Genomic DNA, 19,430 nt, shown 5'->3' on the forward strand with positions numbered 1-19,430 from the left:
CACCTTCAGTTGTTTCAGGTTTTGGTCCTCTTCCACAACAACCACAACAAATTGTTAAATGCCAACATTGTCACAGAGTTGGCCATGTGAAAGATCATTGTTTTGATCTTCAACAATGTAAGCATTGTCATAAAACTACTCATCCTTCAAAGAAATGCTTCAAAAACAAGTCTCTTAAGAGAACAAAGATTCATCTTGGATGGATTGCTTCTTGGCAATGGGCTTCAATAGCCAAGAAGATATTTCAGTCATATGTCAAAACTTGTTCTAGAGTATTGAAAAATATTGCAGTTGAGTTTTCTCCATCATCTCACCTTGTATCTAACAGGGGGAAGTGATGGTCATCTACAAGTTTCAAAGCCACATCAAGCGAGCCTGAGCCACAACCTGCCATACCGGATTCAGAGTTGTAGCCAGACACAAAGATGCCCTTGAGCATGCCTTCAGTTGGTGATCAGTCTTAGACCATCTATGCAGGGTTAAGACATCTCTTCAAAGAATTGGGGACACTTCCTCTAGCAGAAGACTTCAGCTTCTTGCCAGTTTTGGAAGAGTTCCAAGAATTGCATTAAGCATTCCAGAGTTGGTGGTCATCCTTAAACCATCGCAGGTTGTAGACCTCCATGTTTCAGGTTGAAGGTCTCCCTCTCCAAATCATTAGAGACACTTCCTCTAGCAGAAGACTTCATCTTCTTGCCAGCTTTGGAAGAGTTTCGGGAACTGCACTAAGCGTTCCAGTGTTGATGGTCATCCTTAAACCACCCCCTTATACCAACATTTCAAAGAGCAAATTCAACCTATTGCTGCGATGCATTTTTGCACCTTTTGTATTACATCTCTCTTCTTGCACTGTTAATTTTTGGTATGTTCTATGCTTAGAGCAATTTACTTTAATTTTTCCATTTGGCTCAATATCAATTCCAAATTAGCAATCACATTTAGCATGATAGTAAAATGTAGATAGAACATAAACATAAATCGCAGAAAACAAACCAAGACAAGAGGACACAAGATGTGGCGCCAGCCAGGGACAAACCCCAATGTGGGGAAACCCTTGATCAATTCTTCTTATGTTCTTCAATAGTTCAGCAGAGAGAGAGAGATAGTACATATACATTAGAAGTCAACACTTTGACTTGTCAAAATAAGAGCAGAGATCTTCTCTAAGAAGATGTCACATGAGGTAGTTAATCTGAACACAGGTGATTCCATCACCTTGTTGTACCTATCACTGTGTTGCACCATCATACCATGTCCATCATCATTGTGTTGCACCATCATACCATGTCCATCATCACTGTGCTGCACCATGTTGCACCATCGCCACGTCCACCATCACTGTGTTGCACCATGCTGCACCATCGCCACGTCCATCATCACTGTGTTGCACCATGCTGCCCCATCACCCTGTCCAACATCACTATGTTGCACCATGCTGCCCCATCACCATGTCCACCATCATTGTGTTGCACCATCACTAAGTTGTACCTCATCATGTTGTACCCAACATGCTACTCTTCATCATCATGTTGCACTATTCACCACGCTGCTCTTCATCATCACTGTGTTGCAACACTGTCACTATGCACTATGTTGCACCATTCATCATGTTGCTTCATGCACCTTATCGCACCATGCTGCTCCATGCACCATACTGCACCATGCTACTCCATGCACCTTACTGCACCATGTTGCCCATACACAATACTGCACCATCACTGCACTGCAATATTGTATCTTACAAGCCTTCGTTGCTTGCTATGGCTTGCAGCCTAGCAGAGCAGCTAGGCTATAGTTAGCACTCTTCGTGATACTTAAGGACAGCGTATAATGGTTGTATATATAAGTGTCCCTTCTTATTGCCTTCAGTGTTGCGGCTAGGTGACTAAGATTACTTCCTTACGGCAGCTAGGGTAGGATAGATCCTCCATGATAGTGTTTAGCATTGGACTTCATGACAGCGTCTAGGATAGACTTCATAACAACATTTAGGATTAGACTTCATGACAGCCTTTAGCATTAGACTTCATGATAGTGTTCTTCATGACAGAGTTTAGGATAGACTTCATGACGGCGTTTAGAATTAGACTTCATGACAGCGTTTAGCATTAGACTTCATGACAGCGTTCTTCGTGACAACGTTTAAGATAGACTTCATGACAGCGTTTAGGATTAGACTTCATCATAAGCTGTCATAAGGCTTCTCCATAGGGCAGCGTATCACTTAGGGCACTCTCTCTAGATCTCATCTTCATCAAACCCAAAACAGAATGATGATAGATCACAAGAGTGCATGTGTCCAAATGACTAACAAGCCACCTCTTTTTATACTAAAAAGTTGAACACAAGTGGGGGCAATTTGGTTGATGGCCGACCTTGAGGAATTGTCCCATAACACAAATAAATTCATATCTCCATGAATACATGTCGGATTCGGATGATCTCTAGATCAATCCTACACCTCTCAACATAAGGAATCCAAGAAAAATATCAGCTGCCATGGATAAGTAGACCCACATGGAGTTTGGCCCTAGTTGCCAATTTTAACATGGACTCATACGTACCTCTTCAGATTGAGGGGGGGAATGTTGGACGCCTAATCTTCAATGGGTTGGCGTGGAATGTGAACAACCACCAAAGTCCAAGAGACCACTTGGAATATGAATCCAAGGGTCACACCATGTACTATAAATGTAGATCATGTCAATAATATATGCAATTCAATGTTCTATCATTTAGAACTGTTTATATTCCATGTGAGTTTAACAAGGACAACCCTGCCCCTACAGCTTCGCTCTGAAGAAAGAAGAAGAAGAAGAGAGCTTCGACGTAGGAAAATTACTTTGCTACACTCTGGATTTTGTCGAATTTCATAGGAGTCTCGACGTAAGAGGGGTTGCTCGCTACAATATGGGATGCGTCAAAGTTCACCGGAAAAATATGACCATTAAAAAGAAAATTTGCCATTGAGATACGCGGAAAGATGCATTTATGAGGACAGATTGACCGGATCTAGCGATAGATATGCAATTAGTGAACACAATATGTTGATGGTCAATAAGGTTGGTACAAACAAGCTTGGAGCCTTCTCATTTAGAGAGACCATGCAGATGGACTCAAAAGTTTATCAATGTTTGAAGATTAAAAGATGGTTAAGATGAAACAAATAATTGTGATGAAGGTGGTTCCAACCTCATCGGACTTCATATGGAGAAAATAGAATTTCATAACCCATTCAAAATTCAATAGGCTTAAGAGTTGATTGGCATTTAATCAAAACCAACAAGCCCCATATGTACCCCAATGTTGGTGGTGTTGATTGTTGAACTCCTTTGTCATGGAATAGCAAAAATGTATCCTTCACTCAAGACAAAATCAATGATCAGGCACGTTAAGCCTTTTCTACCATATTTAAGGCTTGGATTAGGCAGTTTGATCAAAATTGGGCAATGTTGACTAGTGTCCCTAGAGAATCGAGGTAGAGGCAAAGGCTAGATAAATATGTTTATCTTATTAATAATTGTCAGTGTCATTTTTTGGATATTTTGAAATTTTGGCCCCACCATTATTTCATATTCTCCAAACAATGCTACTATGATATTCAGAATTCGCATAAATGCTTTTTAGAATGTCTGATAAACACATCTTTATTCTAAAGATAAAAATATTTGCAAATCAAATGGGCATAAATGAATCCATATTAAGATACAATTACATATATGAGATAAAAAACCTTTTGAGCACTCTTTCCATGTGATTTTCCTGGAGTTCCGCTGCCTGTACTCTTACGCTTTTTGCGCTTGAGCTTCTGACATGTTAAAACCATGCATGCCACAACCAAAAAATTATGTCACATATAAAAGTGAAAAGCATAACATCCCAGTTAATTATTCAGTATTTAGGTCGTATGCATTTGTCAATTAATAGCATACCTGCTGTGTCTCTTCAAGCAAAATATCTGTTGTTATGTGAGGAGCCTCAAGGAATTCTATTACTTTTGCTACCAACTCTTCCTGTCGATAACAATCAACTGTAAATGTGAACAGACGCAAAGAAAGAAGAACAGAACACTGATGACAGTAGGCTACATTTTCCACCTAGAGGTGAAAGATGTAAATATTCTAAATTATTATTTCAGATAACCTGTTCTTGCCTTTTTAGTTGCAGCTTTTGAAACATGAAGATCCAGAACATCACAGAGATTAGCGAGGCTTTCCTTATGAAATTTCTCAAGTTTCTCCTTCACTTTTGCATTATTCTGCAGATTCAAAAAGAAGCGCAGCCAATTTATTTTAGAAAGTAGCATCCACTAGTGACAGAAAGCAAATGGGAAATCAATCAATTTATGCATCTGGACACAAAACAACCCAAACTTATGCTGCAGCTAAGACATTAGTTAAAAATAGATAAGCTAATCCCAGACATAAGGATTAAGTACAGAAGTAAACAGAAATATAACATGCATACAACGTAAAAATCTAAATCAGCCTCACAATGAACTCTAACACTAACAAAAAAAAATATCCTTCAATTAGACAAAATATGCTAATTAAATGGCTGCACGATTCTTATTACTTTATTGAATTCTAAAGTGTAGAATTGCTAAATCGCCTTCAAATTCCACCTCAGAGTTTCCACAACCAAGTAAATTGTAACCAATACCTTGTTCTCATCCCATACAAAGCCAGAGAACTGCAAAATATTATTTTTCATATGAGGGGCCTGCACCACATGAAAACCTTGCAGTAAGAAAAAGAATGCACATGATAGATACATCTAATTATGAAGTAGAACATTATAGATTTTAGTGTGAAAAAACGCTAGACTACAACACACTATAAATAACATCAAGCACTTCAAAGCACAAAATGGCATATAGCATAGGATGTCTCAATACATCAAGAAAATAAAATACAGATGCATATTTCCACAGATTGTTTCAAAGACAATATTTAAATCTCCTGCCATTCAAGAATTTCAGTAGCTACCAATTTGAGCCATAAAAATTATAGACAAAATAGCCATCTTGAAAAGAGAGTACTCAGCTAACTCCCTTAAACGTGGACTCTTCTTAGGGAAACAAAATAACAGAACAAAAGTTGTGTAATTGTCAATATAAATAGCTAAACACTCTAAAGGCTACTAAGGAAAGCCAGACCAATGCAACAGAAAGAACAAGCAGGAATGAAAAGTAGAAGAAAAGTTCTCAAAAGTATGGCACGAAAAGGAAGCTCTAAGACACTAGAATAGCATAGACAGCAAGAGAATCGAAGGAAACTAACAGTATCAAGCAATAAAAGCTACCCACAAAATAATGTCAATTATTGAACAAGCAATATATGATGTCTCAACCCCAAGAATACATCCACAAAACTAAACAGCTTTCATACTTCCCAGAGGCTACAAGAACATGGCCTAAAAACATACATGCTTTATAAAAATTAGAGAACAATGTTAAATGTCATAAAAAGGTCAGAAATGATTAATAGCTTCCACTCACCTTTGCAAGTTTTCCATAAAGGACTGAATGGAGGTCTTTAATGGTGTTGTCAGCTCTGCTCCTCTTGGACAATTTATACACCACTGCATGGTCAAGAAAGTCTTAATGTTGTCAATATGCTTTCTTAACTGACAATTTGGAAGCAAAGATTCTAATACAAGGATGCAACTGAAAATTATCTAAATGCTAGGATGCATAGTCAAGAAAGTCTTAATGTTGTCAATATGCTTTCTTAACTGATTAGTCGGAAGCAAAGAATCTAATACAGGATACAACTGAAAATTATCTAAAATGGATTCTGATCCCATAGGATATATACTACCCTCATAAGACTAGACAATTCAGTATATGGCAGACTTCTTTAGTTGCAAATATATATGTATCTTCAATACTACACACCATTACTGCCATTACCATAAATCAAATATATATATATATATATACACACCAAACACCAGGACAGCTAAGCTTGTTAAAGTGGTAACACTCGGTAACTATAGTTCAGGAGTCATTAATACTTTGCCACATTTTATTTTTAATATGTGACCAATGTAATCTTAGATGTTGTAGTTAGGGGCAGTAAGTAGTGGTCAGGACTCAGGAGTCATTAATACATTGCCGCATTTTATTTCTAATATGCAACCAACATAATGTTAGATGTTGTAGTTAGGGGCTATGTGGTAAAACCACCTAACCAATATGAAATTTCATAAATGTGATATATAGTGTTTATAGAGTGTGAGGAGAATATATGGTTGCAATGTGAATAATAAAGTAAATATTTATTTTCACTCACCAACATTGTGTGTGGAGGTCTACACCCTGATGTCTTGCAAGGCCTTTGGGCTTTGAGCAATGTTGCCACGCAATCTAGCAGGGGTCCTAGGAAGGGTACCCAAGGAACAACTACTAGACCAAATCACAACAATGGGACAAAGACCCACTGTCACCTCAGTCAGTGTCCCCTACTCTTTACAGACTTTCACCGATGGGAGGAGTGTCGGTATGAGGGAAATCACTTGAATAATAGGATCAATGGCAAGGTATGATGTAATTTCCAAGGCCCATTCAAAGGAGAGGCTCAAATAAAGGCTCAATGCTTCAAGAAAAGCATAAATGCTCTCCAAGAAAGACCTATGAAGAGACCTAGACTTCGGGTTTATGATATCCAATAATGACAAGGAGACCTAAGGTCAAGGCTCCAAAGATGATTAGGACTACTCAAGAAGCTTTGAATGATGCTTATATGCCTTTAAATGGACCTTCACTATCCTTGAGAAGCCTAGAGTGTGACCACACGAGACTTAGGGTTTATGATCAATCACGCGAGGAGATCCTCCAAAAGAGGTACACTAGGTTAGGGTAGTGAAGAAGGTCAAGAGAGATAAATTTATTTTGAATTTTGATGGACAAATGACCTTCAAAGGCCACTAACCCAAAACGTTCAAGGTCAACTTCAAATTTTGGGCTAGGATTTGAGTTTTCTCTCAAAATAGTCGAGGGAATTGCCTCAAAATTCGAGGGTCACTAGAAAGGACAGCAACACAGTAATCTATCCAATTAGGTTTTCAAGGCCATCCCTCTAATGAAATTCGTACAAGGACCTAGCTAGCCATCTAGGGTTAGGGCAAAAATTTGGAAGAAGGAAAAATGGTTTAGGGTTGATCATCAAGGATCTAGGACCAGTGCTTAGCTATTGGCAAGACTGAAGTCAAAATGATCAAGATTTGGGAACTTCACTCTTCAAGGAGGCCTAAAGAAGCAGCTTCACTTTCTATGGATGTAGCTACACAGCAACTTTAGACTTTTATACTTCGATGGCAATTGTTATGGAGTTTCGAGGATGCATATGCGCACATTCATTCATTCTTTGTCCAATGAGTAACACATGCAAAAATCTCCAATAGTTTTAATGATTCCACTAATTCGCATTAATTAGGGCACATTATTTCACCATAAGAAAATGATTCTATGCATTAGACATCCATTAAAACAGAAATATAACATTAAATTGCACTTCCAAGTCAAAGAAGAGTATACCCATCCAAAATTTTGCAAGCAAGAAGCTCCAAAAGAGATAGTGAAATTCTTCCACACATCAAAATGCGTTTATTCATCCAAATCATTCCACAATTGCAAGTTTGAATCCTTTTAGAGAGAGATATCCCAAATCCAAGTGATGATCTAACACAAATGAGGCTCTCTTTAATTTATATGAGCCTTTAGAAGTTCAAATTAAGCTAATTAGACCAATTACGCCCCTAATAATATTCTAACTTATAAAATAACAAATTTTGGTGACAAGCCCGCCAAATAGCTCAAATGTGTAAAATAAGCCTTCCTAATGAGGCCGAAATGATAAAATAACGGTGTGAAGCGTCGTTGGATGGCCAAGATGAGTCCTCAATGTGCCATGATGAGTAGGAGGGCTCCATAAATGATGATCAAGGGGGTGGCCTCTTGATTTCCAAGCAAACATCCTTTGGTGCTCCCAAGTGGCTATGGGGCACAATTAATGGTCTAATGGGTCTCCAAGTGGACCCATAACAAGTTGTTGCTCCATCAGTGAGGATTAGAAGATGACGCATGCCCTCGCATGTCTCCGATGAGACAAACCTCATCTGGGCCCTGGATCATCTACCAAGTGACAAGTGTCAATGTGTGGTCACCTGCGCAATGTGGTCCAAGTGCTTCATCATCTCTGTATGACTAGGGCACGAACAAGCAATGCGTAGCACTGAAGAAGTCCGTGGTGTAGTAATCAATGCTCTGTTGTGGTGGAGGCCCATGGCTCTCAACACTCACCCTACAAGTGCCATTATGACCCTCTGGAGGGCTTGACTCTATATAGAGAGACCAAGTCCAAATGGAGACCCGCCTGCAATCCTGTATAACATCCAATGTGTCTCCTCACCTTTTAGTATAGCAATCCATTAGTGCAATTAAGTAAATAAGCTTTCTAGCCAAGGGAAAAAGTGGACACTTCATTATGGCATGCCCTTCCAAATGGGCTTTAGAAGGTACAAGTGTTACCTTGCTCGAGAGGTTAATAAAGGACCCTATTAGGCAGTTTTAACCTCTGAGGGAGTGACAAGTCCATGGTAAAACAATCAAATGGCAGGTGTCATGTGAAATGGTGGAACAGAGTAGGGCAACAAGGAAGCTCCAAGCCACATGCCATGGTACAAGGGTAGCTATAATCAATGTCACATGGTTAAGGTTTGAGTTCAACAATGATTAGGTTCTATTTGAGTTCGAATTTTTTTATCAGATTCAGATGAGGTTCACCATTAGGTTCGTGTATATATATATATATATACGACAATGATTAGGTTCTATTTGAGTTCGAATTTTTTTATGAGATTCAGATGAGGTTCGCCATTAGGTTCGTATATATATATATATATATATATATAGGATAAAATAGTAAGAAATCAACATCAATAAACATCAAAAATGATATCACAAACATGGAAATTGCAAGGATAAATTACAAGCTTCAGTTGTGACATGAGGTTATTAGTTTTGATCTATGGACTTGGTCAATGGCTATGAGGTTCAATGAGGTTTGCCGAAGCTCAAAAAATTTTTAAGGATCGCTAAAATTCGAACCTTAAGGTTAAAGTTCGACGAACCTTGTGACATAGGCTATAATGAGGGAAGCCCACACATTGGGTGTATGGATGTAGGAGGGACCAATCATGGTACACAAGTTACCTCGACCTTTGTTTTTCCACCCTTTTGCATATGTTTTTTTCCTTTTATTGATTCTTCTTTCTTTTAACTACTTGGGACTCCAGGGGATGAGAGCATGATGTGTATGATAAAGAAGTGATTACCCCCTTAAGGTTGGGTAGTTCTTCGCCCACTAGCGGTTGGGACAATCATGGGTTCCTTAATGATGTAGGGGACACTCATAAGGGCCCTAAGAACCAAGGTGATCGCCATAATGATAAGAGGCAGAGTTCATGCTTGGCTCTTTGCCCACGCACTAAATTTTTATGTCCTGGCCATCTTTCGTATTTTGTGGTACATTTCCTGTTGTAAGTGGCCAAATTATGCTTTTAACTTTCTTTTTAGCTGCATCAACCTCTGGGGCATCGTTCTAAGCTCGACCCACAGTGTGGACAAGGGGAAGGGGAGGTTAACACCTTGGACTCAATGGAAAAATGTGGACCCGGATGGGAAAAGTGTGAAAATGGGTTATAATGAGTGGAGTGGAGTGATATATATGATATTGGGAAGTGGGACCACACAACCAAAATTAGGGTTTCCCATGTAGTGTCACTCCGAAAGCTAGTAGCCAATAGAAGAGATCCCATGGGACTAGGATACAATATTAATCACCAAGTTGGGACGAGGGAACAAGAGTACAATCCAAACCCATTATTTCCGCCGAATCTCCCCCCCAACCCATGTCTAAATGTGTCCAAGAAAAGCGAGCATAAACACCCAATTACATAATGAAAAGTCATACCTTTGGGGTTGGAAAGCCCACCTTCAAACATATGATCATAACAAATGAGCAAGGGCACACAATGGTTGGCTCAGGTGGCAGAGAATGGTACTGCAAGGGGTTGCTAGCTGTTAGCAGAAGACAAATCTAGGAGAAAATTTCTCCTATAGGGGTTCACCCACTAGAGGTAGGTAACAAGCAGTTTCATGAGACACATTTATGTTTGTATGATTCCATTTAATGTTTATTTCCTTGGGATGAAAAGATGTGATAGATACTCAGTTGTCTTCCAACTATTGGTTTTCTATCATAAAATGACATGAAGTCATTAACATAGGCTTTCAACTTTCTTTAAAAGAGCTCTTCCAAGCATTGATTGCCTACTTTCCTTCCCTTCTTAAAATACCTCAAAGTATAACCACTGGATCATGTATGGTCTTCCTCACAAATTGCAATTTTAACATTCAACTACTGGATTCAAATCACCGATGTAAGAAATTATTACCATCATCTTGAAGGCAAAACTACATTTCCATGATATGATTCAGTTCCATGGATATATTAAGAACAAGCAACTTTTAAATGTTTGCCTATATTAAAGTCCACCTAGAAATACACTGACTTTAGCAAATATCTCATCTCTAATTAGGATTTGATCCTCATTCCCATTTACTTTTCTTTATTGTAATATCGCATACAAATTGAAGCACTAGTCATCTTTGCCATGACATAATTTTTAAAGTTATAGCATTCACTTACCACAATAATAACGAAAATATTTGCAAAAAATTAGCCTCATTTCACCCCACACACACACACACACAGAGAAATATAATTGAAACCTAAGTCATCTTTGAGATGACACCCTAGTCACCTTTGATATGACATAGTTTCCAAAGTTAAGACATTTAATTACCCCAATAATGACAAACTACTTGTTATGAATCAGTCTTCTTTCACCCAACATGCACATACATACATACATATATATATCAAAGTTTTAAAATTCGGCCAGTTATATCGAAGTTTTAAAATCCGCCTAGTCCAAACTGGTAACCAGTAAAACCAAGTGGTTCAATAGGCCTGGGTATCAAATTGGCCAAGTAACCAAACGGGAGGACCAATTTGTACCGATTAGGTAACAAAACGAATTGAATTGGTAATAGGTCAAATCGGCCAGTCAGACAAGCCTAGGTAATACACCGACCAAGGGGCTAGTTTGTACTGGTTAGGTACCAAATCAACCAATCTAGTTACTTAGTACAAACCAACCCTAACCAACCCATCAGATGTCACATGTTTAGGGGAATTACGAGACTCTTAGTAATAGTTTTTTAGGTGGTTTTGGAGGAAACCAAGGATTGTTTACCTCCCAAAACAACCCCTCCCCTAGCTATAAAACCAATTCTCCCTCTCCTGAATCTTGAACCTAAACAAAAAGCCTAACTCAACCCTAGCAATGTTGGCAATCAACACTGAACAGTGATGTTAAATTCTTAAAGCATATAAAGGAAATGCCCTTTTACTTAAATTTTAAAAATTACCATTAATTGTTTCTGGATGTTTGAGAGCAGTGCCAACCTTATCGAACTTCATCTGAAGAAAGTAGAATTTCATGCCCAACTCAAAATATAATAGACATAACAATTTTCCAAGTTTTCAAATTGGTAGAATTGCAACATTTTCATCGAATTCTATCATGTATTAGGTTATGGGATTGGCATTTAATCAAGAGCATGAATCCCTTTATGTACCTTGATGTTGGTGGCATTAACCATTGACTTCATTTGATGTAAGTGTTATTAATTGTTGAACCTCTCTTCCATAGCCTTAAAAAAATTTGCCTTTAGAAATTTAAAAATTTTCCCTAAAACTTGATGCAGGAGCATCTCTTCAAAGTCAACAAGGCCTAATTGGGTCTTATCAAGTTTACCAAAGGGAGTGGGTTTCCTTAATTTAATTTAATTCAATTTACTTAAAGTTAGGAATTTGATTCTCTTAATGTAATAGGGGTTGATTAAAGAAATGAGGGATTATTTCCTCATCGACATGTAATGCACTATTTGGAGAAGAGTTGTTGAAGGAGTTAGAGATTTTAGGCTTAGATTTGTTATTTTCCATAAAAGTTGATTTGATCCATCTTTAGTGAATCCTTAATGTACATAATCAATCTTTGTAAATAGAAAGGAGTGGAGGAGAGTGAGAGGGGTGAGGTGAGAGGGGGTGAGAGGCCAAACGAGAGAGAGGAGTATGTAATCACAATCAAATTGTATTGATCCTCCCTCTATATTGTAAATACTCATAGTTATAGTGGATTTCATTATTGTAAATCAGTTTGGTGTGATTGTGTGTGTAATCCATTAATGTAGAATGAATCTGCATGGTTCCCTGTGATCTACAGAGTAACATACTGTGGCGAAAGAACTAGTCCTGGTTCTATTACGGATTCCACTCTCTAAGCATTTATGAATTCTATTCTCTAAGTCTAGATTTGACGATTGTCATGTTGAACATATTGGTTTCTCTTGATTTAACCCTTCTAAGAAGTTAAATAAGTTGCAGAGTGATCAAGTCAAGTTGAATTCCTTCTACACATAAGGAAAGGAACATTATGGAGATTTGAACAAGTCAAGTGTTAGGGCAAGGGTCCAATTTCAGGGTTCAAACGCAAAACAAAATTTTTGGAAGGCGAGAATTTCCATATTGAAGGAAAATTGTGCAAAACTAGTGATATTTATTCAGTTAAAAAAGAATTGTGACAGAGAATTTCCTATCAATAACCATTTGTCACGTCAAGGTTCCATTGTTCATGGTTCCACCCAAGCTTGTAGTTTTCAACCAAATCCTTTATATTCGGCAGTTCAGCTATCTGGGTGAAACAATCATTCAACTATAAGTCGAATTTCTAGATTAGCAGTTGGACCCGATTGAAGAGCTAGAGTATTGAAGAGTATCAGGTTGCAAGGATATCCGGGTCAACAGTGGGCCATCAACTGAATATCTGGATTGCGCTCATAAAGTATCCGAATTTAAAAGAAATACATAGACCAAGAAAGGTTATCCAAGCTTAGGAAATATTTGTAACCGAAAGACATATCTAGTTTGAAGGATATCTGAACCAAACAAGGAATCTAGACCCTAAACATATCCAAGCCCCACCAAAAGTGTGTACACTGCAATAAGCTCGGTCCTCGGATAGGCGAATCAAATTTTCCTGTTAACAGCAAGAGTTGGAAGATTTTGTCACTGGTCTTGTTATTTGACAAGGCAAAGTCATCCAGGATTGTATCAATCCAGGCCTATTCAAAGGTGAGTCGAAGAGCGACCCTCGAATCCTGGATCGTCCAAATTAAAGTTTAGGAGGTGTGGATTCTGCAAGCTTTGGGAAGCATGCCATAAAAGTTGTCTGATTCAAGTTGAATTTGGCATTGTCGAAGTGCAATGCTTACGAGTGAACTGAATTCCAAGATTTCCTGGATCAAGGAGTTGTATCCAAATCAAGGTGAATACATCCAGGCTGTAGAGGCATCCAGGTCGAAAGAGCAGAGCAAATATCTGGATTTGTGAGTTATCCACATCTCTAGATCGAGGTGCTAGCTGAAAGTTATCCACGCCAAATCGCAAGTGGAAAAGAAGGTATCTGAATTGGAAAAGGTATTTGAGTTCACAAAGATTGTGTTTGAAGCGGATATTTGAATGGCATAGGGAGTTGGTTTAGCACCTTTTATATTAAGCACTTGATAATAGAGTTGATCATATGCGCTAAAATGGATTAAGCCTAAGGTTAGGTAATTTGCGGCTCTATGTGCAAGTGCATTATGAATCAAGTTCACCTATGGTGAAAATGACAGTGTCGAATAATGTGAAGAGTTCGATCCATAGTTGAAATAGAAGGGATTTGTGGTATTCTCCCACGATGAGATCAAAGCACAATAAAGGGAGTATGATTAAAAAATTAAATTTGGGCTACCGTGATTTAAGGGAAAAGGGATGCATCAACAACAAAACTCCATTTGCTCGAGTAGGATCAGGCACTGGCCAAGGCTCTGTTGATCCAAAATTATTACAACTTAAATATTTTCCGTTATTTTATCTCTACTAGGCTTTTTAAGGCAAGCCGCTTGGGCTTTTCTAGGGCCGATTTGCAAATATGGTAATTTTAAATGGATGTTTGTTAATGAAATTCCAAAGTTTACCTTTTTTTGCGAGCAGCGGGAGAGGAAGAGCCGAAGCGACCAGGGTTTCTGAAAACAACAGAGCACGTCTCTTATGGTGGGCGGCAGAGGAGGGAGCTCGGCTCCCTCCTACAAAGAAGTTGTAGCTAGCAGAAGTAAATCACCGACGGGGAACAACGGAGATTGTTCTAATGAAAGGATCAAGGAGAATGAAAAGGAAACAGGGGGGACCAAAACCAAGGAAAACAGTAGCACAACGGACAAAGAGGAAGAAGACAAAAGTCAGGGTTCAAGAGATAAAAAACAAAAAGGACCATGCAAACCAAAAGCAGAAATCACTCCTAGAGTAATATTAAATGATCCTGCTCTGCAGGTGCACAGGGAACACATGGGGACCTACGCCATTATCTGTAAATTCATGGGACTATGGCCCACTGAAAAAGCTTTACAAACGTGGATTCTTCGCAGTGGTGTTCTCAAACATCGAAGATAAAGACAGAATATTCGAAGGAGGACCCTACTTTTTTGCTGCAGTCGGTCTCTATATGAGGCCTTGGAGAATGAACTTTGTACCAGAGAGGGAAACGTTCTCTTCGGTACCAGTATGGGTAAGGCTCTACTCTCTACCTCTTGATTACTGGAAAACTGAATCGCTAGCTGCCATTGGAAATAAACTAGGACGTTTTGTCAAAGCTTCTGAAGCCACAAGAAGAGGAAAATATACCTCCTTTGCTAGGATATGTGTAGAAATGGATCTGTCAGGTGCGCTTCCGGATGAAGTCATCCTGGAAGTTTTTGATGAGGAATGGGTGCAGACAGTGGACTACGAGCATATCCCTTTCAGATGCCGTAGATGCCACGAACATGGACATATGTTCAGAGACTGCCCTCTTAATAAAGCAGACAATAAAGATAAACTCCATCCAACGAAGGACTCAGAAAACTTTCAGAAAGTGGCAAGCAAAGGAAAAGGGGGAAAAAGGGGCTAAAGCAACAACACAACGAGGGGCTAAAGATAAATCAGAACAAGTTTCAAGTGCTGGAAGAGAAGGAAGAAATCACAAGAGAGCCAATATCAGGAGAAAGGCACTAATGAAAAAGACAAAGAAGAGGACAAAATAGAATCTCTTGATATTGATTCTCTAAAAGAAATGACGATAAGTGAAATAGAAATGGAGATGGACCAAGAAATGACCCAAAGTGAAACATATCTGGAAGATCATGAACTGCAAGAAATTCTCGACAAGGAAAACCTGGATCTGGAAGGATTCTTGATGCAGGGAACCAAAGGAGGAATAGATTCACTGCCTCAAGAGGAATGCAACAGAATACAGCAACTGTTTTTATGGAAAACTCAGGAAAAAGAACTGGGTAAAGGTAAAAACATTCACAAACAGGAGCACAAAGGGGTGAAAACAATGAAATCAACTCCCGAATTAGCTACTAGAAATCCAGGAAAGAAGAGGGGCAGGAAAAAACAAAATGAGCTCTTGATGGAGTGTGGAAAGCTAATGATAGATTCGGGTAAGATGAAAGATCTAACCAGTTACTCCTTTACAAATCTTTAATCATGAAGTTCATATCTTGGAATATCAGAGGTCTAGGCAGTAGAAGGAAACAAAGAATGATAAGTAACAGAATGAAAATAGAAACACCAGACATAATCTTCATTTAAGAAACAAAATGCTCCATTCAGAAACTAAAACAAATACATAGCAAATGGCTTAACAGATTTGAGTTTCTAGAAGTTAAAGCAAAGAACATAGCTGGGGGCATTCTCACTCTATGGAATCCCCAAAAAGTCAGCATAAAAGATGCGGAGGCATCGAGAAATTATTTACCAGTCATCATTCAACCAGTGGTGGTGTTGGACACCTTCGTGGTTACGAATGTTTATGGTCCTCAACGAATAGATGAGAAACTCAAATTTCTTGAATCCTTGGTAAATCTCAAAAGCAGACATGCAGAAATGCCTTGGGTCTTAGGAGGAGATTTTAATATGATTAAATCTCTTTCGAAAGAAAAAGGGGGAAAGAAAGAAACAAAAAAAAGGAGGTACCAGAATGCTAAGTAAAGATTCAGTAGCGTTCCAAGCCTTCACAGACAATATGAAACTGGTTGACTCTGAAATGCACAATGGCCTTTTTACTTGGAATAACAAAAGAGGAGGGGAAGCCTAGGTTGCCTCCAAATTAGATAGATTTTTGATCTCTGAGGAGATGATGCTCACAAATAAAGAAATAACTGCTAGAGTTCTCCCCTTTGGAGGCTCTGATCATTGGCCGATTCAACTAGAAATCAAGGGGATTGATTCACCCAGAAATAGACCCTTCAGATTTGAGAATATCTGGCTTTCCCACCCATATTTCATTAGCAACATTGAAAAATGGTGGTCCGAAGATCTGCAGATCTAGGGCACTAGAATGTTCCTCCTTCATAAAAGATTGAAGCACATTAAACTCAGACTCAAAGAATGGAACAAGAAGGATTTTGGCAACATTTTCGTAGATAAAAAATCAGTGGAAATCAAACTGCAGGAACTAAACCAAGCATTAATCACAAAAGGTTTTGATAAAATCAAGAGTGAACAAGTTGATAAATACAATCAAGAATGGGGGAATTTATGCAAACAAGAGGAAATCTTCTGGAGACAAAAGTCTAGAGTTCAATGGCTCAAAGAAGGGGAACGAAATACCAAATTTTTCCACAGATCCACCATGGCCAATAGAGCGCACAATAGAGTCTCTTTGTTATTGAATGAGAATGGGGAGCTTCAAACCACCCATAAGAATATCGAAGCTGTGCTTGTTCACCATTTCAAAGGCATCACAAAGGAAAGTAATCTAGACAGAGAACAAAGCATCAAGGAAATTACAAAAAATATCCCTCAAATGGTGTCTAGAGAGGATAATTTTAACCTGAATATACCAGTTACCGAAGAAGAAATCAGTGAGGTCATTAAAGACATGCAGAATGGCAAAGCTCCAGGTCCAGATGGTTTTAATGTAGATTTTTTCAAGGCCTGCTGGAATGTTGTCAAACAAGACATTCTGAATGTTGTAGAGGATTCCAGAAGGAGCAGGACCATTCTGAAAGCCCTCAACACATCCTTCATCTCCCTGATCCCCAAACAAGAGTCAGCCTTGACGCCTGATAAGTACAAACCCATTGCTTTATGCAATGTGGTGTATAAAATCATATCCAAGATTTTGGCCAACAGGCTCAAACCTCTTCTTCCTTCTTTAATTTCAGGGGAACAATCGGGTTATGTGGAAGGAAGACAAATCCTAAACAACATTATCCAGGCCCACAAGGTAGTTCATTCACTTACCAGCAAAAGGCAGGCTGGTATGATCATGCAATTAGATATTGCTAAAGCGTATGACAAGGTGAACTGGATGTACATCAAGAAGGTCCTTATTGCTTTTGGGTTTGATCACAATTGGGTCAGATGGGTTATGGCTCTGGTTACTTCTTCCAGCTTTTCTATTTTGGTGAATGGCTCACCCTCAGAGATCTTTACTCCTTCCAGAGGACTCAGGCAAGGAGACCCACTCTCTCCCTTTCTCTTTATCCTCATGATGGAAGGTTTGGGCAGATCCATTAAACATGCCAAAATCTCAGGAAAGATCAAGGGACTGCAATTAATGGAGAATGGTCAAGCAATGACTCACCAACAATTTGTGGATGACACCATGCTGCAGGGGATCCCCACAGTCAAAGAAGCTTCAGCGTACAAACGAATCCTAAATGACTTTGCCTTGGCTTCAGGTATGGAAGTCAATCTCTCCAAATCAAAGATTTTTTTCTTTAATACTAACATTGCAATTCAAAGGAATATCTCCAGAATTTTGGGCTTTCAAAGGGATTCTCTCCCCTCAAAGTATTTGGGAATTCCCCTTACAGCTAAACCACTGCACAAAAGCATTTGGGAACCGGTGCTCAACAAGATGCAAGACAAAGTCAAAAAATGGACTTTCAGATCTTTGAACCTTGCTGGTAGGTTGATTTTGACAAAGGTCGTTTTGCAATCTATCCCAGCTTTCTTTTTATCTGCCCTTCCCGCTCCCAAAGGGGTCTTACAGCAATTTAGGAATATCCAGAGAGATTTCCTTTGGGGCAAGGAGGAAACAAGGAAGAAATGGGCCCTTGTTTCTTGGGACAAAATCTGTAAACCCAAAAGTCACGGAGGTCTAGGCTTAGATGATCAGGAGATTCTAAGCAACGTTTTAGGTGCTAAGCTCTGGTGGAGGTGGGTTAAAGAACCAGAAGCTCAATGGGCGAAAACCTAGAAAGAGAAATATGCTAGCTCCTGGCATACAAATGATCTTATAAGAATGTCGGGAAATATAAAAGGCTCTTACATCTGGAACAAAGCCTGGGCTAACAGAAGCCTAGTTCAAAACAACAGCTTCTGGGAAATCAGAGCGGGAGATCTAGCTCTCTTCTGGGAAGACAAATGGCAACAAGAAACAATGCTGATAAGAGAGGACTTTATAAGCCTCAAGCAGGAAACAGAGTCCCTAGGTTTAATAAAAGTTAAGATTTCTGGAATCTTCCTCATGACTCAGAAAAGTGGAGAAAGTGGAAAGATATAGAATGCAGAGAGGACAGTCCCAACAAAACAAAAGTAGAGGAACTCATGAATATGTTGAAACAAAGGAAGATCTTGCTAATAGACGGGCAAGATCAATTAAGATGGGGGCTCAATAAAGAAGGTTCCTTCAACATTAAGGAAGCAAAAAGTTATATCCTGAACCTTGATCCCTGTATTTTGGCAAAATCCTGGCAACAACTTTGGAGTCACCAAGGATGGATGAAGATCAAGCTCTTTATGTGGTTAGTTCTTCACAAGAAAATTTTAACTTGGGACAATATGAGGAAGAGGGGGGTTATTGGACCTTCTATATGTCAGTTATGTGGAGCTCAAGAGGAGACAATGGAGCATATTCTCAACAGTTGCACCTATACCACCTGGCTGTGGGATTCTTTTCACACCATTTTCCAACAGACAGACAGAGATAAGGGTAGCATCATTAATACCCTGAATAAGTGGAGGAAAAATTTTCGGAGTATGAGATCCTTAATTTGGCCTGGACCTTTACACCAAGTTTCATTATCTGGAATGTTTGGAAAGAAAGGAATAAAAGAATTTTCAAGGAGGAAAAAACTACTCCTCTTCGCCTGATGGATCTGATCTTGAAACAGATTAAGGAGACTGTTTCCACCACTATGAGCACTTATCCCAAGAACCCTCCCACTCCGAGTGAATTGAAATCTCTCAGGCATCTGGGCATGC

General features: G+C 39.0%; 1 protein-coding gene across 3 annotated transcripts in view; it reads right to left on the reverse strand.

Annotated features, from left to right (window-relative positions):
* Positions 1-19,430, reverse strand: part of LOC149165071 (uncharacterized) — an 80,215-nt gene that overhangs the window by 52,551 nt on the left and 8,234 nt on the right. For 2 of the 3 annotated variants that reach the window (XM_089432232.1, XM_089432234.1), the window contains exons 3-7: positions 5,501-5,583; positions 4,663-4,722; positions 4,154-4,258; positions 3,933-4,013; positions 3,734-3,808 (exon numbers count right to left, since the gene is read on the reverse strand). In XM_089432232.1, the coding sequence (XP_089288358.1) occupies positions 3,734-3,808; positions 3,933-4,013; positions 4,154-4,258; positions 4,663-4,722; positions 5,501-5,583 (404 nt within the window). The remainder of the gene's footprint in view (positions 1-3,733; positions 3,809-3,932; positions 4,014-4,153; positions 4,259-4,662; positions 4,723-5,500; positions 5,584-19,430) is intronic. The other variant, XM_089432233.1, reaches the window with a different exon arrangement.

The sequence above is a fragment of the Pinus tabuliformis genome, chromosome 5_1, assembly GCF_031772625.1.
Source record: "Pinus tabuliformis cultivar Carrire ecotype Pingquan chromosome 5_1, CPIR1, whole genome shotgun sequence".
NCBI classification, from domain to species: Eukaryota; Viridiplantae; Streptophyta; class Pinopsida; order Pinales; family Pinaceae; genus Pinus; species Pinus tabuliformis.